At 42.2% G+C, this 20,448-nt stretch overlaps 1 protein-coding gene across 15 annotated transcripts in view; it reads right to left on the reverse strand.

Moving 5' to 3' along the window:
* Positions 1-20,448, reverse strand: part of TACC1 (transforming acidic coiled-coil containing protein 1) — a 112,066-nt gene that overhangs the window by 24,617 nt on the left and 67,001 nt on the right. For 10 of the 15 annotated variants that reach the window (XM_045779307.2, XM_087856389.1, XM_045779310.2 and 7 more), the window contains 2 exons: positions 4,012-5,110; positions 376-436 (listed from right to left, as the gene is read on the reverse strand). In XM_045779307.2, coding sequence (XP_045635263.2) covers positions 376-436; positions 4,012-5,110 — 1,160 coding nt within the window. Of the gene's footprint in view, positions 1-375; positions 437-1,704; positions 1,741-4,011; positions 5,111-20,448 lie in introns of all 15 variants that reach the window. The other 5 variants (XM_045779317.2, XM_045779316.2, XM_045779315.2 and 2 more) reach the window with 2 other exon arrangements.

Raw genomic sequence — 20,448 nt, forward strand, 5'->3', positions numbered from 1 at the left:
AATTATTATCCAATTATCAGAGTCAACCACTTTCTAAAAACATGCACCAATATTTCAAATCTGCCCTTTGTTTGGTGCCCAGACATTTCATACCCAGTGAAAATGCACCTTAGTAAGATTTAGAGTGACAGGAAACTTTACCCCAAAGAAGTGGGAAAAGGGTTAATGTGAGGGGGCTCCCCTGTTCTCAGGAACCTTCTCAGGTCACTTTAGGAAGTTAAGGGTCTGGAAATTGGTTTCCTCAAAGCCGGATACTCAGACAGTTGGAAACTCTTCATTAATCCCCCAGCTCCCCACGCCCCACCAGGAGGATACAAACTCCAGTTTGGGGGACCCCTGGTCTAAGAGACATTCTGGTGATGGGCACAGACTCACCTGAGAACAGCCATCCAAAGTAAGAGACTGTGTTTCATATTTCTTCACCTTACAGCCACTCCTGGAAAGGAAAAAAAACAAAAACAAAAAACAAAAACAAGCCACTTTGGAATCACATTGACAACTTCCAAGCTATGGGATGGAGCAGAGAAAGCAATGTGTGCAGAGAGAAGCCAAAGCATACAGCATCACACGTTCTACACCTACACGTTAGAGAGGGCAACACCTTTCCCGTCTCGGAGTCTCTCCCAGGAGACAGGGCAAGCAAGGGACTATAGCTCAGCTCATTCTCTGAAAAGACCTCCTCACGTGCTTCTGCGGGACGTTTAACACCAGTACTCTGACCCCTATGGCTTCTGCTTACACATCACCAAGCCCTTCAGAGGTACCCTTAGCACCTAGAGACATTCAGTTAGTTCATCTGATCCTTACTCCCTTGGCTGTAACATTCATTAGAAAAATTACCACACTGGACCAGAGTCTTTAAAAAAGTTCTTTATTGCACTAAAAACCACATAAGTCTGATAAGACAGTTCCAGACCTGTGTGCTAACAGAGAAGAACTATGGTCAACGGAAAGTACAAAAATAAAAATATTTGTGTCAATGGTTACCATTCCTATTAAGCAGTAAGATGGAAAACGAATGTCATGTATTTGTGCAAAGGTTGGAAGTGGGGAAAACTCCAAGCACCTGTTATTTTTTAACTAGCATAGAATTTATGACCCGAAGACTAGTTCAGATTCTGTTCTAACGAACGTAAAATTCCCAGTAAAAAAGCCACTCTGACAAAATAAATAAATAAATATACACCTTTTTCTTCTTCTTCTGCGGGGAGGGGAGGTGCATATAAAGTTACCAGAATGTGCACGATCACTATCTAGTTTCCGGGGTTTTGTTCCTAATGCTCTTACTAAATGCCACCCCCTGCCACTGAACCACCAAACTGGAGTTGCCTCTAACATGTATCCCCTGCCCCAAGCCAGCAACCTTATCCTATCAAAAAAGTCAATTATTTCCAACAACAGCAGAGCAGTCCCTCAGACCACTGGCGGGATGATCTCGGGGCCAAGCCAGCGCTCATTATCAAAGTGCCACGTGAGGCGTGCCAAGCCAGAGGACACAAGCTCTTGCACCTGAGGTGGAAGGCGCATCTCCACTCCTTTAGGTACAAATTGCAGGGCTAAGCTGACTCATGAAGTGGCAAATGAAATGCAAAAAATCATTAGAAGGTCAAACTCAGAAACAAGCCAACATGCTATGGAGAGATGGTCTGGGGAAAGGAACTGCCAACGGTCCCAGGGACAAACAGAAACGGCAGGAGTACTTACAACAGAAAACAGAGAAATTTCACTTGTTCAGTAGTCCTGATGCACCAATAAATCAGAGACAGAAAAGAGACAGACAGATGGAGAAAAAAATCATGTAAAGCCTGGAATATTTATCTGTAGTCTGGCAGATGTAAAGGCTGCAAAATTCTTTCTATGAGGTGGGATACAAATAAAAATGTCATACTCATGAATGTTATCACTGGTGAGCGAATGATTATCAGGAACCTCTCTCTAACAGACTAAGAGTAGTAGAAACACTCAGAAATGCCTCGTATTCAAATTTATAGATGAAAAGTGAACTTCCAAATACTTGTCAATATATAAAACCAACATTTCACTACTGAGAACATTTACTCTTAGATGTCTCGTCATCCAGATTAAAGGCAATGTGTGAGTACGATAGTTGACAATGGATCTGCTTCGAACTACCGTAAGTGTGTATCACTAAGAAGCTTGCAGTGATTTTACATAATTTATCTTATTTGAGCCTTTAATATACCAATCATAGATGGTACAATGTCTCCACTTTACAGAAGAAGCTGAGATGCCAATTGCATGCATCTTTTAAAAAGCCCCACAAGTAACCTGCTAACAGAACTTCTGACTTTCCACTCGATCCTACTTCCACAGGCACACCTCCAGCCTTTCCTACCGACGAAGTGATTTTCTAAAAACCCCAGAGTTACAGAAGAGGTGGAGCACCCTCTCTTACAGAAAGAACAAGGAGACAAGAGTTCTGATTGCATAAGAGTTTTAAAAAAAATCTATAAGGTATATTAAATCAAGAAGTTCACTCCCCAAGAACAAAACAGGAGGAAAACGCCACTGGGTGAGGGTGGCAGGACTCGAGAGGGTACTTCTCGCTCCTGCGAATTAGGTGTAGGATAAACTCCGTCCCTCTTTGGTCCAGATTTAATCCGATCTAACACGAATGCACTGGCTACACAGCTTCGACATGCAACTAGAAGGGAGGCCCCCGATGACTCCTTACCAACCTTGCTAGCCAGAAGCACCCCGTATTTCGGACATCCCACGTTTCCAAGCACCAAGGCAGTGACGGGGCCAGCACGTACCCGAAGCACTGACTAGAGAGGTAACTAACCTCGGTCACAGAAGAGCACCCTACGGATGCCCACTCAATATTTTCCAGCAACCATTTAACTGCTCATATACATCAAAGAACAGATCAAGAACTACTACTGACATTTCATTCACCTTAGACATTCTGGGGTTGCCGAGGAACTGATTTCTCATGGCTCAAGCTTCTTGGTCCTGATGCTTTCTGCTCTTTAAACTTTCCAACATGATTCATCATGCCATCTAGTATGTTCCGTCAGGTCACAGTAATGCTGACCATTACTTCCCTGACTCGTCTATGGTGACAGCTGGAAATGATGGTACTTCTCATTCTCCCTTTTCACATTTCATCCTCCATGTCATTGGTCCTTCTCTGTATCTCATTTTTAGTAAAATGTCACAGGGACACAAAGGGATATATTGTCATCAACTCAAGTTCTGTGAAAAGGTAACTCTGTAACAAATTTAAACTGAAACTTTACACGAATAAGCTTGATCACTCTGAGAACTCCAAGGACCTTGGAAAAGTGGTTACCGAGGCCCCAGAAAGCGGGGCAGGGTAGGGAGACAACACACGACAAAAGACTCATTTAGTCAGAGTTACACGAACGTTTAAAATGTTCTTGATTCTCATTGGACATTTCCTGCCTTACTGATGGAGCCAGAAGCTAAACACGGAGACATAAGAATTCTAACCAACTTTTAGCGGTAGGTTTGTTTCCAACAAAAATCACGGCTTCCCGTTTTAAGACCTTTCAGGACCTTTCGGGACCATTTTGCACATGTTACTGATACTAGACAGGTAATCTGGAGGCTTGGAATTTTGTTTCATCCACAGGAGAATCTGAAGGAGAATCTGGCTAGCTAGCACTGACACTTGAATTCTCTATATAAAGTAATTCCTGACAGCCCAGATAGGGTTTCGGAAAACCATCAAATCTCTACCTATCGTACACTATTCTTTTTTTTTTTAAATAAGAGAAAAGTACCCAAGGTGTGGAGCTCAATAAGCTGAGGATTCCGAAACAAGGCAGACGCCTGAAAAGGAAGCCTCTGGTATTGCTGACTGTACACCAGAGTCAAGCAGAACAGTGAGGACTGCCGCAGAAAGCTACGAGCCGTGTCTGCCCTGATGCACCTCAAAGGTAACTTCAGTAGCCCAAAACAAGAGCAGCCGGCTGCCAAACTCAGAGTACACAGAACACAACACCCACACCCGCCGTCACTCACGTTATTAAACGCGACTTTGCCTTCTTGGGTGATTCTAAGATTTCATTAATAGGATTACCGGCGGGAGAACAAAAGTCACTGCTTGCTAACGTTGTAGTTGGTTTAAAGGGATCCATGGATTCGTCAAAGTGGTAGGAGCCCTTAGAGGAGAGAGGGGGGGAGTTCTGCAGAGTGGAGTGGCCCCCAAAGGGACTGAAGTTGTGGTGATCCCACTGGCTGGGATCCAGCTTAGCAGGTGCCTGGGACGGAGGAGCACTGTCTGCAGCGGGGTCTGCAGGCTGGTCCGCACCTTTGGCGCCTACCGGCTTACTAACGCTATCTTTCTGTACCTTGGGAGGCAGCCTGCTACCCAGTTTCCTGCCAAGCTTCCTTGGAAGGCCTTTCCTGGACTCTACATTTTCCACATCTTCTGTGAAATCAAACTCTAGTTTCAGAGGTGAGTTCCTTGACTCCTCCAGCAGCTCAACTCCTGAATCATTGGTGTCACTGCTGGGAGTGCTTGATGTTTCCTTAATATCAGGGGGAGATTTCTGGATCCTGGCACCTCCTAGCAAAGGATGTGTGTTCTCCATCTCATCAGGACAGAACTGATAGGACGCCTGGGGGAGAAGCGTGCCCTCCAGGGCAGTATCAGTTTCAAAGAATTCGCCAATGGTCTTCTTCCTCAGAGAGACGGGCTTGGGTTTTCTTAGTTTGCTTCTGCTGGGAACAGGCTCTGGACAGGAGCCGCCGGCCTTGAGGTCAGCTTCTGTGGAAGCCTCCAGTGTAACCCCCATGGTGCCTTCTGTCATTGCCTTGTCCGGGGTGGCTTCTGGTGTGTTGGAGGGCAAAGCCTCACCCGAGACCACAGTTACACAGCCATAAGCGGCCTTTGTTCCTAGAGTTGCCGGGATATCTGGGGGATTCTTGGTTTCTATTGAAAATGGCCTCACTACTGAAATTTTGCTACTCTCATGTTCAGGTTCTTCTTTGAAATCCTTGACCGTGTAAGAATCAACAGCCTGCCAGGCTACCTCATTTCCTGAGGTTCTAGGACAAGTCTCAGATGAACATTGTTCAACCACTTCTGCTACCAGCTGTTCATCAGCTTCTTGTGATTCTGAAACAAAACACAAAAGCCATCTATTAAAGACTTATCTTTTTGGCACGGGTAAATATTCTCTACTAGCTGAACCCACAGAGACAAGCAGCAAGTTCCTCCCTCTTTGTTTTTATTAAGCATCTCTAAGATTCAGCAAGGTCAGCAGAGCAGCCTGAAAGGGAACAGCCGATGCTACACTCTAAAATCACTTTTCCTATCCCAAATTGTATATGTGTTTTAGCGCAGTTATATAAACAATAATTATACCAAACAGAGCTACTGAAGAAAGAGCTAAATAGACGGAGAGGCTATTCCATAGGCTAAAATAACTGGACTGAAAAGAACGTTAGATACTGCCAGCTTAGGTAGGGGGGTCAGATCTGGCCCCTGACAGCTTCAGGGTCCGAATGTTATGCAGGAAGCAGATTTTCATCTTTGGATGTCAAAAACAAGTGTTACCTCCTCCCCAGAATATTGTTTAAATTATTGAACTGTTTCAAAATTAAATGAAAAACCCACCATGGCCTACCTGCCATGGCCTGCTCAGAGGAACTTCTCTGTAGACTTAAAAAACTAAGAGACCCAGCGGCACCTGGCTGGCCAGTGAATTGGGCATCTGCCTTCAGCTTGGGTTGTGATCCCAGGGTCCTGGGATCGAGCCCCGCATCAGGCTCCCTGCTCAGTGGGGAGTCTGCTTTTCCCTTTCCTTCTCCCCACCACTCATGCTATCTCTCAAGTAAATAATAAAAATGTGTGTGCGTATGTGTGTGTGTGTGTGAGTTTAGGAAAAAAAAAAAAAAACCTTGAAATAAAAAAAAATAATAATTTGAAAAATCAGATACAGAAATGAAACAAATAGTCCTGGGGCACCTGGCTGGCTTAGTCGATAGAGCATACATGCAACTCTTGATCCCAAGGGTTGTGAGTTCAAGCCCACGCTAGGCATAGAGCTTACTCAAAAAAGAAAAATCAACTGGATTTAATAAAACTTAAAAAAAATTGATGTTATTTAAAAACAACAACAACAAATAGTCCTTATTTTACTAAGACAAAAATCGTACAATAATAAAGTTATTTTTTCTTTAGAAGCTCTGTCACTAAGCTGGGCCAGGTACCCTCTCAAAGCACTTGTGAAGAATAAAGATCGTCTTTGACTTGGGTTTTATGAGAAGAAATGCTGCAATTAGGAAGGTGTACATGAGGGTATTTCTTTAAAGCACAAACTAAGATAGTGCTTTCCTGACTGAGATACCTGAAGTAACAACAGAAGAGCAGCAGCGAAAACCGAATAAATTGGTACGATCATGGTACCTCATGATTTTAAGGGGAACTCTGAGATGACTCTCTAATCCTACTTCCTAACCCTAATCCTAATCCAGGATCGAAAACACTGAGCCCCACGGGAAGAGTTTTTTAAAGCACTCAGATATGCTTTCTCGACTCCTTTCTGACTAGAATTAGGTGTGCAGTGACTTACAAACCGCTCTGCACAGTCGCTTCAGATATCCCACAATGTCCAATGTCAGTTTTGTTTTCAAATATACATTTAACTACTATTAATACTGTACTTTTTAAGAAGCTCTCAATACATGGTGTCTGGGATTTGCTTTAAAAATACTTCAAAAGAATTTCTTTTTAAAAATAGAAAGTAAAGGGGCGCCTGGGTGGCTCAGTCGGTTAAGTGCCCAACTCTTGACTTTGGCTCAGGGTTGTCGGGCTCTGCACTGGGCATGCAGCCTGCTTAGGATTTTCTCTCCCCAACTCTCTCTGCTCCTAGGTAGCTTCAGGATGAGGGCTGGTCACCGGAAAGGCCAAGCCAGGATGATGGGGTTGGAACGGTCAGCCCCACCCCACCCTCACCTCAGGGGAGGATAGAAGCCGGAAGTGAAGCCGCATCACCAACAGCCAATGATTTAATCAAACGTGCCTATATAATAAAACCTACATAAAAACCCCTGAACAACAGGGTCTGGGGAGCTTACAGGCTGATGACCTCCTCAAAGTGCTGGAGAGGGGGTGCACTCAGAGAGGAGAGGGCACGGACGCTCTGCACCTTCACCTCACTTTGCTCTTCGCAGCCTGAGTTCTGTGAGTCATCTAAACAAATCACCAAACCTAAGAGGAGGGCTGTGGGAACCCCCAAACTTAAAGCCAGTTGGTCGGAAGTACTGAAACTATTTGTAACTGGCATCTGAATGAAGTGGGGGGGGGGGGACACACAGTCTTGTGGGAAGGAGCACTTAATGTGGGGCCAATGGAAACCATGGATAATTAGTGTCAGAATTCACTGAACTACTGATGCCAGGTTGGGGTCAGAGAATCCGAGAACATACAAAACAAGAAATTTGTCTTGAAACAGTGAATATTCAACAGAGATAGCCACAAAGGCCCCTGGGAGTTTTTAAAATGATGCTGTTAAACACTGCAATACTATATTTTTCCACCAAAAAGATTGAAACTCATGAGGAACCACTTCATATACTTTTTCTAAATTTTACATCTGCAAAATTGTTAGACACTCTTAGTAACTCAACTTTGAAACACAAATTTCCTTCTGCTCCTCTTTCAGGCTTCCAGGACAGTTGAGCTAAAGTATATTTTCAGGTACTAAGTGTTTCAAATCCTCATTGGTCACTACTAGCTTGTATAAATCAAGGTTTTCTCAATAACATATAACCCAAACACAACTCAAATATACCGATTTAGATTCCAATTTCGTTATTTTGCATTTTTCAATTTCATAAATCCCCTTATTTTAAAAACTGATGTTTTGAATCTTTACAACTATAATATATATCACTTCCCATGATCTATGTAGTCCTTTAATGAATAGCTCTATTTATATTATTCAAGTGATACAAATAATAATGAGATGATCTCATCTCAGTGTAACCCACTGTGGCATAACTGAGCACAGAGCAAATGCAATATGGAGAAGAACTGCAAGAGGGTCGAAATTCTAGGGGCTTCGGCGAGGGTAATGAATAGGAAGAGAAATATGGAATATTTAAGAAAGAAAATGAGGTAAAATTGATAAGGCTCAGTCCTTGGCTGGCCATAGGACTGAAGTCGACGGAGGTATCAAAGATGATTCGTAAGTTTTTAACTTATGGGAAGACAAGATGTATTACCATTCAATGACATTCTGGAAATACTAGCAAAAGAGTCTGGGGGCTGTGAGAGCGGGGCCAGGAGTTTGGCTTGGACACGCTGAGAGCTGTTTGGGTCTTTTAAGTAGAGATGTTGAGTAGGTAGTAAGCTCAGAGAGATCTGGGTTGCGAATAATACTTGACATAACTGAAACCATGGGGGTAGATGTGAGTCCCTTAAAAGCCACATGGAATACGACATAATTATAAGTTATCTCCATTTAACACTTTCATCGTTGAGCCTCAGCATATTTTAAATCTGAATTTTTAATTTATTTTATTTTTATTTTCTTTTTAAGATTTTTATTTATTTATTTGAAAGAGAGAGAGGGAGACACAGAGCACGGGGCGTGGGAGGGGATGGGGGAGAGCAGAGCGAGAAGCAGGCTCCCCGCTGAACAGGGAACTGACACAGGGCTCAGTCCCAGGACCCTGGGATCACGACCTGAGCTGAAGGCAGATGCTTAAATGACTGAGCCACCAAGGTGCCCCAAACTTGAATTTTTTTAAGTTGGTATCTTTTATTAAGGAAAAAAAAAAGGTGGGGCGCCTGGGTGGCACAGCAGTTAAGAGTCTGCCTTCGGCTCAGGGCGTGATCCCGGCGTTATGGGATCGAGCCCCACATCAGGCTCCTCTGCTATGAGCCTGCTTCTTCCTCTCCCACTCCCCCTGCTTGTGTTCCCTCTCTCGCTGGCTGTCTCTATCTCTGTCAAATAAATAAATAAAAATCTTTAAAAAAAAAAAAAAGAAAGAAAAAAAAAGGTGTATCTAAAAGTGATTAATTCAATTTAAAATTAAACTTCAAGAAAAAATCAAGCTCAGAGATACAGAGAGCAGATTGGTGGTTGCCAGGTGGAGGGTGAGTGACATGGGTCAAAAGGCACAAACTTCCAGTTATAAAATACGTAAGTCATAGGGTTGAAATGTATGGCATGGTGACTACGGTTAGTAACACAGTACTGCATATTTGAAAGTTGCTAAGAGAGAACTTAAAAGTTCTCATCATAAGAAAATAAACTTGAAGCTATGCATGGTGACAGATGTTAACTGGACTTACTGTGGTGATCATTTTGCAAAATATTCAAATATTGAATCACTATGTTATACACCTGAAAATTAATGTCAATTATATCTCAATAAAAAACCCTGAATTTTAACCATCTGTGTAAATTAAGAGTAACATTATTAATAATGGCATCATAGTTATATATAAAATTGTCCAAATATTTTAGGGATGCATATTGAATGCACATAGGACATGATACCTGGAATTTGCTTTAAAAATATTTAAGCAACAAAACAAAAGAAAAAGGGAATGTTGGAAGCAAGCCCGAGAAAATCTTGATAATTGTTTCATCTCAGCAGTGGGAATATGGAAGTTCTACTTTTCTGTGTGATGTTGGGAACCAATCACAACAAAATTTGTTTCTTTTCTCTTCCAGTGTCTTCTCCTTGCCATTGACTTGTAAACATTGACCATCAGTCTCCCTCATGGGATCCCTGGGTCCCCACACCCCCAGTCCTCTGTCCTTTCCTACAGGCTTGAGAGAACGTGAGGGGAGGGCGAGGCTACATACAGGAGAGTAGCGTGACCCACACCTACCCACTTCTTAGAACCTCACCTTCAACCCCACGCCTCCCAAAGACCAAGGGGAAAGAGTCACCTTTCACTTACCTCTCTCCTAGCTTTTGGTTTCTGCCCTACTCTTCTCTATTAGAAAAGGGCAGAGCCTTCCCACCTTCCCCCACATCTGTGCACTCCTTTTAGATTCTCTCCCCTTTGTCCCCATCTCCACGGGCTGCGTGTGCCAAGCTGAGAACCTGAAACTCAGAGGGAGAGTACTTCACAGTGTGAGGGGACAGGACAGGCAGCCTGAAAGCTGGAGGGGGAGGAACGGCAAAGGAGCAGGATCTCAGTGTTAAGACAGAGTTCTAGCGCTGCCCTCGGCCCAGCCCCAGCCCCATCCCTACAGCTCTAAGGATTCAGGAGCTTTGTGGGCTGCATCATAATGCTTGCCACCCATGGTGGAACGGGGAAGGAAAGCAAACGCCCCTCATCTGAATTCAGCCTGAGCAGACAGGTGGAGGAGCGCTGCCAAGGAGACACCACCCAGGCGCCAGGCCAACTAACATGCCCCGTCATGCACCCAGTCACTGAGGACCCCACCTCGGTCCAGGATCCTCAGTCCCCACTAGAAATTACTTCCGGGTGGGGCAGAGCAGGTGGGAGAGGATTGCTCATTGACTTAAAGCCAGTTTGGGGAGTCGTGAGAACATAAAACAAGAAAACAAACCACAGAACTCAAAAAGATATGTCTGAGTAAGATTTGAATCTTACTGAATCTAAATCTGCCAAGTATCCCAGTACCAGCTGAGCCTACATACCAAGTGCTGCCCCCAAACACAACCTACACTTCAAGGACGACAGAGCAAAGAGTACAATGCCCTTCTTAGCAGGCTCTGGTTCTCAATCTTCCATCAGTCTAGAGTTCCAGCCACAGCTGTCAGGGCTTGCTTTTCATCTGCAAACACTGTTATGTAACCGCCCTACCTCTATTCTTCCTTCTATTTTTACAAAAATCCTGTATTCCTTAAAAATCTTCCTCCGGGGTGCTGGAATGCTGTCTCCCTGAAATGAGTCTGATGAGTTCAACGATTCTGACAAGCACAGCATTGCCTGGCGGCTTCCAGAACACAGACGGTTAGAGATTAGATCAGTAGATGAATTCAAAGCAAACACAGAGGAAATCCAAAAATAGACCCACATTTCCACTTCTGCCACATTTGTTGCTGTTAACACAACCCTTCCTTTCAATTATCAGCCTCCCTTACATCGAAAAGGCTGTGTGAATCGCCCAGGGGTGCTTTAAAACAGAGATGCTTTTCATGCTTATTCAGGATATGGACTATTCTAATGTAAAAGATTTTCCCTTCATTTTACAGCATTTTCAAAAGAAAAAGCACAGAATACCAAAATTTTGAAGACTGTGGTAACAGTCTTCCGACACTGTGGTTTGCACTCCAGTATGTTGAAGATATACTGAGTTAGAAGTCAAGTTTGTGAAAAAGCTCTGAAAGCTTCAGAAGGGGGCAAATGCTATTAACACGAAGTATTTTTGAATCTGAGAAGCGTACTCACTAACAGACACGGAGAACCTACCCGGCTAGCTGCTTTCATGTGTATAATCTCATTTAAGAGGAGACAGAACAGTACCATTTGGAAAACAATGCATATTAACACTTCTGGATTTGGCAGTATTCTCAAATATGCTTGCCTTTTTCCTCTCAGATTTTAATTTTTTGGTGAAACATTGTCTGGAAGCTTCTTTAGATCTGTCCATCAGTTCCTTCCTGCAGAACGTCCCTTTTATGCGTTCCTAAATACCTGACGTGTGAAGTGCGAAAGCTGGCAAAATCTGAACAGGCCTCCTGCATCACACGGACATACATACTGGCCTCTTTCTAACCTCAAAATCCAGTCTCTCACATCTAAGCTGAAGATACAAGGTCTGAGTCTAAGGCCTTAAAACAAAATCTGAGAACGAATACATGAAAATGAACGACCTTTATAGAAATTCAGGAAGGATTTGCAGATAAATTTTCAGGGGGTCCACAAAGCCCCTGAAACTCAAAGAAAAATTATGTCAGAGCATTCTCCAATGGAGAAAATCCAAAGCCTTCGTCATAGCCTGGTACTTAGGAATCGCTGCTCTTGAAGACTGTTATTTCTGGACCACTTTTAGGGTCCTCGAAAGGGCTCCTCTCATTACTTTATGAGTTACTTTATTTATTACTTTACTTTATTAAAGTTATTACTTTAATAAAGTTATTACTTTATTACTTTAATATCCCTTCAATCACTACACTGAGGTTTAAAAACTTTTCAGCTACCTCGGGGGAAAAAATTTTAACATCTAAGAATAAAGCTTGTCACCTCTGAGAACAGTCAAAAGGGATGCGTTACAAGTGCCGTTTTAAGCACTTTTAAGTGTGGACTAAATCTCTGAAAGGGAACATTCACTAAAACATAAATTCAAATAGGTTTTGTTTAAACCCAATGCACCCCCCTTACTTCATTCATGCTGACATCAACACTGGACTGAAGGAACACTAAACATCGCGTGGGAATGGGTGTGGGAAATGGTCTCTCCAGTACCGGGGTGTGGCAGGAAGGGAGACTGGACGGACTACCCCAGGAAAGAGAATCAAACCCCAGGAACAAACTTGAGTAAATATTTTCCTTCTCTGGACGGTGGTTCAGGTTTTGTTGTACAGAGAGCAGCATAAATGTCAAAAGACGCCCAAAATATGGCCTAAGTCCGCAGACTTACGTGGAGCTCTTCTCTAATAAATGCTGGATATTTAGAGAACATTGATTTGAAGGGCGATGCACACTGCTGGACTGCCCGGTGACCTTGGCCTTGCGCTGGCCACGTTCGGAGGTCAGGTGTTCTGAAGGCCTGATAGACAGCAGAGAAGCAGCCACCCACAAGGCCTGGTGTCATGCGAGAGAACAATGAGAGGGAAGAAAAAGGAGGAAGCAGCACTGACTACAGTGTCAGCCACGGTGACTGAGCATTTTACAAACAAAAACTCACAATCAAAAGGAGGATTAAAGAGAACACACAGAATCTCCTGTCTTAAGGAATCTCCGAATCGGAGGCAGCAAGCAGTTTTAGTGAGCAACCAGACCATAAATCCTCCTCCCAATTTCCCATTAAAAAAAAAAAAATCCCTGGTGCTTTCCACTGAAATTAAGAATAAGTTCTATATGATAAAGGCTACAAGCAAGCAAGCAATTTTTTTGAATGACCAAAACGTTTTTGAAAAATATGCTCACTTTCACATAATTAATAAGCAGGATTAAACTACTGATGATACCCAGTAACAGCTGCTAAATAAGGAGGCCAGTTAGGCACTCTCATACATTTTGTGGGTCAGTCTACTGTGGGATCGTTCCGAATATTTAGCAATACCTATCAGAATCCAAAATGAATAGATTCTTGAATTCATCAATGCCACTGCTAGGAATTTAATTATGCCCACAAAGAGGGCCATACACACATGTATAAGGATGAAGATGTTCATTGAAGTGTTGGTTCCTACACACTGATTCTGGGCAATTACAAAGTATCACGGAGGGCTGAAAGTTCACTAAACATGCAACGTTACACTGGAATACTATTGGGTGTTAAACCATAAAGTAGATCTGTATGTGCTAACGGGATAGGATCTCCAACACACGTTCACATGGAAAAAGGAAGGGGAAGAGCAGTGTTTGAAGAGACAGTTACATGGTTATTCAATTTAAACATATAAAGATATAAAACTTATATTCTGAGGCCCAAACCCTTATTAAGCACAAAAATCTCTTCTTACCCAAACTTAATCCCCTTTTATCCATTTCTCTTTTGTCTCCATTTCACTGCAGGATTCCTATTTCCAACCCCACCCCCCCACCCCCCACCCCCCCCGCCGCTCCCTCTCCTCCCAAGACAGAGGGGTGGAACTCATTGTAAAAGGCTATTTTTGAAGTGCCTCCTTTCTGAAAATTTTTTCTTAATTACAATATTGTTGTAACTGCTTGACACTCTAGATATATTACTTTATTTAATTCTCACAAAAACCCTGTGACCTATTTTTTTAATCCCATCTCACAGATGAAGAAATCACGGCTCAGAACGGTTACCACAAATGCACGCACACACCTGCTCATACAAAGGAAGGTGGGGAGAGGGGAAGGCAGTTGGATTCTAGTTTGGGGCACAGGCAAGCCATGGCTCAACCATGCTAGACAGCCCCCCAATTAATTCCAGAGCTATCTTCATTATCTAATTTCTCTTCATTCATGGGAAACCCCAAGTGGGATCATAAGCCAAGGAAGAAAGGGTCCAGAGTGGGGGTTCGATGCTACGGTGCAACACAAATATATTGATTATGTTGTCAAATCCACGGAGGGGTGGGCAACTGAGAGTCAGGGAGCAGAGGGACAGTCTCTGGGAACAAAGCACCAGTGCTATGCTTCTGAGTGCTTAGACGTGAGACGGAGAATTCACATGACCATGTTAGGACACACATCTCAAATACATGGAACTATTCCTACCTACTGCTCTAGTCTATCTTCATTGGTGGAGATAATCCCACAGTTGTACAATTTCCCATGTGGTAACAGATCTCATAATTGGGAAACTTTGATTTATACAACTATAGAGTAGGACCCCTGGTTACCAAGACCTTGGCCTGGATTTCTGAACTCAAGCCCAAAATGTGGGTCTTTGCTATTCAGAGCCACATAAAAGATATGCAGAGAATAACACAAACTTGGAAGGCCCAGCAATGACAGTGAAGTTTTATAAATGTACAACAGCAATTGACTATAAGCCACAGTACTACAATATTCTACATAAAGATCCAAACCAGATGTTCAATGTCACCACTCCCTAATTAATTTAAACCATTTGCTTCATCATGACTTAAGGCCCTAAAATCAAATCACAAAATATTTTCTAAGATAATCATCTAACCAACCAAGCACAGGCCCTTATGACCTGCAGCATACACTATCCTAGGCGTAAAGAGACCACAGAGTGTGTGCGTGGGGCTTACAATCCAGTTAAGGAAACAAGAGTCACACTCAAAGCCCCTTCAGAGAACAATCAAGTGCTGAACAGTGAGGGGCAAAAACTACCACCTTCCCATATGATTGCCACCTCACGTGTTGTTATGCAGAAAACACCAGCGCCGGTGGACTTCTGACTTTAGGGAGTCAGTTTCTTGTATCACCAACTTCTCTTCTCTTTCTAAAGGAATGATTCCTTCTTTGAATTTGCCTTCATATTCAGCAAAAGAAGAGAACTTTCTAGAGCATTATATGAAATAACTCTTTATTTTTAAAAGCTGACTAGGTCATATTTTAAGAGAACCCTTTTGCGGGGGGGTGGGGGCAGAAGGAGAGAGAGAAACTTCAGCAGGCTCCACGCCCAGTACATGAGGCCGACACGGGGCCTAATCTCACAACCCTGAGATCATGACCTGAGCTGAAATCAAGATCACAGCCCTGAGATCATGACCTGAGCCAAAATCAAGAGGTGAACACTTAACTGACTGAGCCAGCCAGGCGCCCCTAAGAGAACGCTCATTACCTACTTAGACGCGAGCTGGGAGGAGGTGGGATGAAGGGAATACAGTGCGTCTAAGGTATGGATTACAGGAGAGCTTAGGAAATCAGTGACTAGACCAAGCTCAGCATTTCCTCAGAGAGGAAAGTAAACAGCTGTTCTCAGTGCTGGCTGAGAGCAGAATAGGTCAGAGCCCACAGTCAATTTCCCAAAGGGGCACTGATGCCCTCTGACCTTGACAGTGTAGGATCTATTTGTTCTACTACTCCTCAGGAAACAGGTAGAAATAGGCCCCAAAATCACTTCAATTCCCCCTCGAACCCAAACTTAGTTCATATTCCTTTGGTAACAAAGGCAGCAATCATTCCCCTGAAATGCAACTGACAATGGAGGAACATAGTACAAATGCTGAATTGCAGACAGTGGTAAAACATGGTTATGCTTTCCTAGAACTAAGAATTTAGAACAAATAAAATACTTCACATTTATTTGATCCTCAAAACATTACCTAACTTGATCCTCAAATCAACCCTGTGAAAAAGGCACAGCAGGGCTTATTAATTCCAATTTAAAAATGAGACACTGTATGTTAACAAGTTAGGTAACTTAGAGAGAAGGTAGACAAATCCCTAGAAAGACACAAACTACTGAATCTGACTCAAGAGGAAATGGAAAATCTGAATAGATCTAAAGCAGGGATAGAGACTGAATTGGTAATTTAAAAACTCCCCCCAACACACACACACACACACACACACACACACACAAAGACTTGAATCAGATTGGTGAATTCTACCAAATATGTAAAGAAGAATTAATATCGGGTGCCTGGGTGGCTCAGTCGGTTAAGCATCTGCCTTCGGCTCAGGTCGTGATCCCAGGGTCCCAGAATCGAGCCCTGTATCCGGCTCCCTGCTTCTCCCTCTGCCCCTCTCCCCTGCTCATGCTCTCTCTCTCTCTCAAATAAATAAAATCTTAAAAAAAAACAAAGAATTAATAACAATTCTTCACAAACTCTTAACAAAAAATATTATGGGGAAAAGACTTCCCAATTCATTCCATCAGGCCCTGATACCAAACCCAAAGCTATCACAAGAGAGAAAAAAAACTACAGACCAGTATCTCCTATTGAAAATAGAAGCAAAAATTCTCAACAAAATACTATCAAACTGAATCCACCAACACATAAGACAGATTATACATCATGAATAGCGGGATTTATGTGAGGAATGCAAGGCTGGTTTAACATCTGCAAATCATTCAGGGTAATATATCACAGCAATAGAATGGAAGACAAAACCCACATGATCATCTCAATATATGCAGAAAAAGAGTCTGACAAAACCCAACAATCCTTTCATGACCAAAACTACCCAACAAACTATACACAGAAGGGAACTTCCTCAACTTGATAAAGAGCAGCTATGAAAACCTACAGCTAATGTCATACTTAATGGTAAAAGATTGATGCTTTCCATTTATGATCAAGAACAAGATACGAATATCAGCTTTTCCTATTTCTATTCAAAATTGTACTAGAAGTCCTAACCAGGTCAATTAGGCAAGGAAAAGAAAAAACAGGCATCTAGATTGGAAAGGAAAAAGTAAAAACTATCTCTATTTGCAGATGAAATGTTCAACTATTATAACTAATAAATGAATTGAGCAAATTTGCAGAATAAAGATCAATGTGCAAATATCAACTGTATTTCTATACACATGCAATGAAAAATCCAAAAAAGATATTAAGAAGACAATTTTATTTATCATAGTATCAAAAAGAATAAAATGCTTAAAAATAACAAAAGAAGGGCAAGACTTGTACTCTAAAAACTATAAAACATCATTTGAAGAAATTAAAAACCTTAATAATGGAAAAACATCCTATATTCATGGACTGGAAAATTTGATATTGTTAACATTACAGTACTCCCCAAATTTATCTACAGATTGAATACAATCTGTATGAAAACCCCAGCTGGCTTCTTTGCAAAAATTAATAAGATGATCCAAAAATTCAACACGCAAAGAACCCAGAAAAACTAAAACAATCAAAAACACAAAGTTGGAGGAGTCATATTTCCTGATTTCAAAACTTACTACAAAGCTACCATAATCAAGACATTGTAGGATAAACATAAGGAAAGGTATATAGATCAATAAAACAATTAAAAGTTCAGGAACCAACCCTTACATCTATGATCAATTGACTTTTGACAAGGTTTGTACGAAGGTACAAAATTAATTCAAACAGTCTTTTCAACAAATGATGCTGGGACAATTAACTGGACATCTACATGCAAAAGAAAGAATCTGCACCATTTCCCCACAACATATATAAAAACTAACTCAAAATCAATCATAGATCTAAATGTAAGAGTAAAACTGTAAAACTCTTAGAAGAAAACACAGGAGTAAATCTTTGTGACTGTGGGTTAAAAAGCAAAGCCTTCTTGGGTATGACACAAGGGACAAAAGAAAAAGTAGAAAACAACTTCATCAAAATTAAAAACTTTTACACATCAAATGATGCCATCAAAAAAGTGAAAAGAGGGGCTCCTGGGTGGCTCAGTCAGTTAGGCTACGTACAACTCTGACTTCGGGTGGTGAGATTACTCGGTGTTGGGCATGGAGCCTGCTTAAGATTCTCTCTCTCCCTCTCCTTCTGCCCCTCCCCCCCCAAAAAAGTGAAAAGATAACCCCCAGAATGGAAAGAACTATTTACAGTCACGTATCTAACAGGGGACTTGTATCTAGAATACATAAAGTACTCTTACAACTCAATAAAAAAAGATAAATAACCCAGTTAAAAAGTAGGCAAAGATTTTGCTCAAGAAGATACACAAACAGCCAACGAGGACCTGAATACTGTTAGACGAGTACCTGAATACTGTTAGACGAGTACCTGAATACTGTTAGATGTTAGGGAAATGCAAACCAAAACCAGGAGACGCCACTTATCATACCTGCTACTTAGATGGCTAAAGTCAGACAGACAGATAACAAGTGTTGGTGAGGATGTGGAGAAATTGAAACCTGCACACATTCTTGGTAGGAATGTAAAATGGTGCAGCCACTTTGGAAAACAGTTTGACAGTTCCTCAGTGTCAGAGTTATCTTATGACCCAGTGATTCCACTACTAGATATATACCCAAGAGATATGAAAACATGTGTCCACACAAAAACCTGAAGAGGAAGTGTTCGTGGCAGCATGAATCATAATAGCCCCAAAGTGGAAATAATCCTAATGTCCATCAACTGAGCAAAATATGGCATATCCATGTAGGAATATTAATTGAAAATAAAAATGAAGTATTGATACATGCTACAAGATGGATGTGAACAGAGGCAGTCACAAAAGACTATAGATTGTATAGTTGTATTTATATAAAATGTCCAGAGTAAGCAAATCTATTGAAACACAAAGTAGATTCTCAGTTGCCTAGGACTAGGGGGTGGAATGGCAAAGGAATGCTAACGGGTACAGAGTTTCTTTGGGGGTGATAAAATGTTCTAAAAATTGGAGGGAGGCAATTGTTGTACAACTCTGTTAATATATTAAACACCATTGAAATGTAGACCCTTAAAATGGGTGAACTGTATGGCATGTGATTTAGATCTCAATAAAGAAAGAAAAAAGGACATGGCTCAAAGGCTCAGAGCAGGAGCAGTGTCCTGCAATTCCTAATAAAATGTTCTACTACACCAAAGACTTACATTTCAGAAAATGCTTTAAATAGTCTCTTATACATATCACTTGTAGGGACACAAATTTCAGAGAGGTGTTGGTCTCACCATCATATCAATTTGGGATTTTAAATTTCTCTTAAGGAAGCCTACAACATGCTAGATAGAGTCTATTTGCAGAAAAAGGTGAAAAAATGACATCACTCCTCTCTCCTACAACAGACACAGCGCATACAGGAACCATCCTAGAGACAGGACAATTAGCAAGCTCCAAAAAAACCCTTTTGGCTTTGTTCTTGTTTGGGGAGGGGAAGTTGTTTTTTTCAACGCTAAGTTTTAACATCTGACTTCTTCCAAGACCTCCCTCACACATTCCCTTGTTAAAACTATCTCTTTGCTGCTAAAACTTCTGGAGAAGTCTAGGAGGCCAAGAAGCCTGGGAAATAGAAGCGGGCTAGCTTCCTCCAGACTGCGCTCTGTGGGGGCCTTATGCCCTAGTCACCCCCCAAGCAGAACCAGAGCACCCAAAGCAGAGCTGATATGCAATCAGTGCTCGCCCACTGCTGGGCCAGTGTCTGACACAGAAAGGACTTCCCTCTCAACTGGTTATCTTTCATATACAGAAAAAGTACATATAAGTAGTGGTGAAGCCGTGCAGCTTTAAACCAACAGCTGTAAAGGATTAACATTTGTTCTTCATATGACCCTTTCCCTTTGAAGAGCTCTCCTCCCTCAAATGTATGGCTTGGTCTTGCCCTCCCACTCCCTCCTCTCCTGTGTTTGAATCAGGGCTTCGGGACGGAAATAAGTGTGATTCTGGCACTTGTGATCTGCTAAAGTGATCTGACCTGAGGAGACTGTTAATAAGGTACATATTAGCATTCAGGCAAGAGTCCAAAATTCGAGGGTTTTTTTTTTTTCCGTTTCATGTCTGAATTCCCAGTCCCTCTGATTACCCCAAAGCTGAAATATATTTTATATATGTACATTCTCAGCCACTTAGTCAAGGGCACGAGCCTTAAAATGGAGTAGAAGTGGACACAATGTATTGCCCAAGGGAGGGACAATAGTGCAAGCAGGCCTTTCCCAGGAACGCCGGGTAGAACCTCAGGGTATGGGCCGCACAGCTCACATTCCCCTGACAACCACTGGGGCCCCGGGTGACCCAGGAGCATGAGAATAAGGAGGGGGTTCCAAGTGGGTGAGTCAAGGCAGGAAAATACAGAACATCCTCTTAGGTATGCCATAATTTTCAGATGTCACTACTGAAAGCAGAAAAACATCCAACACCCAACGCCCCCCCCCACCCACCCCTGAACAAACCCAGACAGCAACAAACAAACTGTCCAAACTTCCTCCTCCCCACCCATAAAAGCAAAACAAAACAAAACCCTCCAAATA

The sequence above is a fragment of the Ursus americanus genome, chromosome 27, assembly GCF_024610735.1.
Source record: "Ursus americanus isolate L20-20 chromosome 27, mUrsAme1.1.p, whole genome shotgun sequence".
NCBI classification, from domain to species: domain Eukaryota; kingdom Metazoa; phylum Chordata; class Mammalia; order Carnivora; family Ursidae; genus Ursus; species Ursus americanus.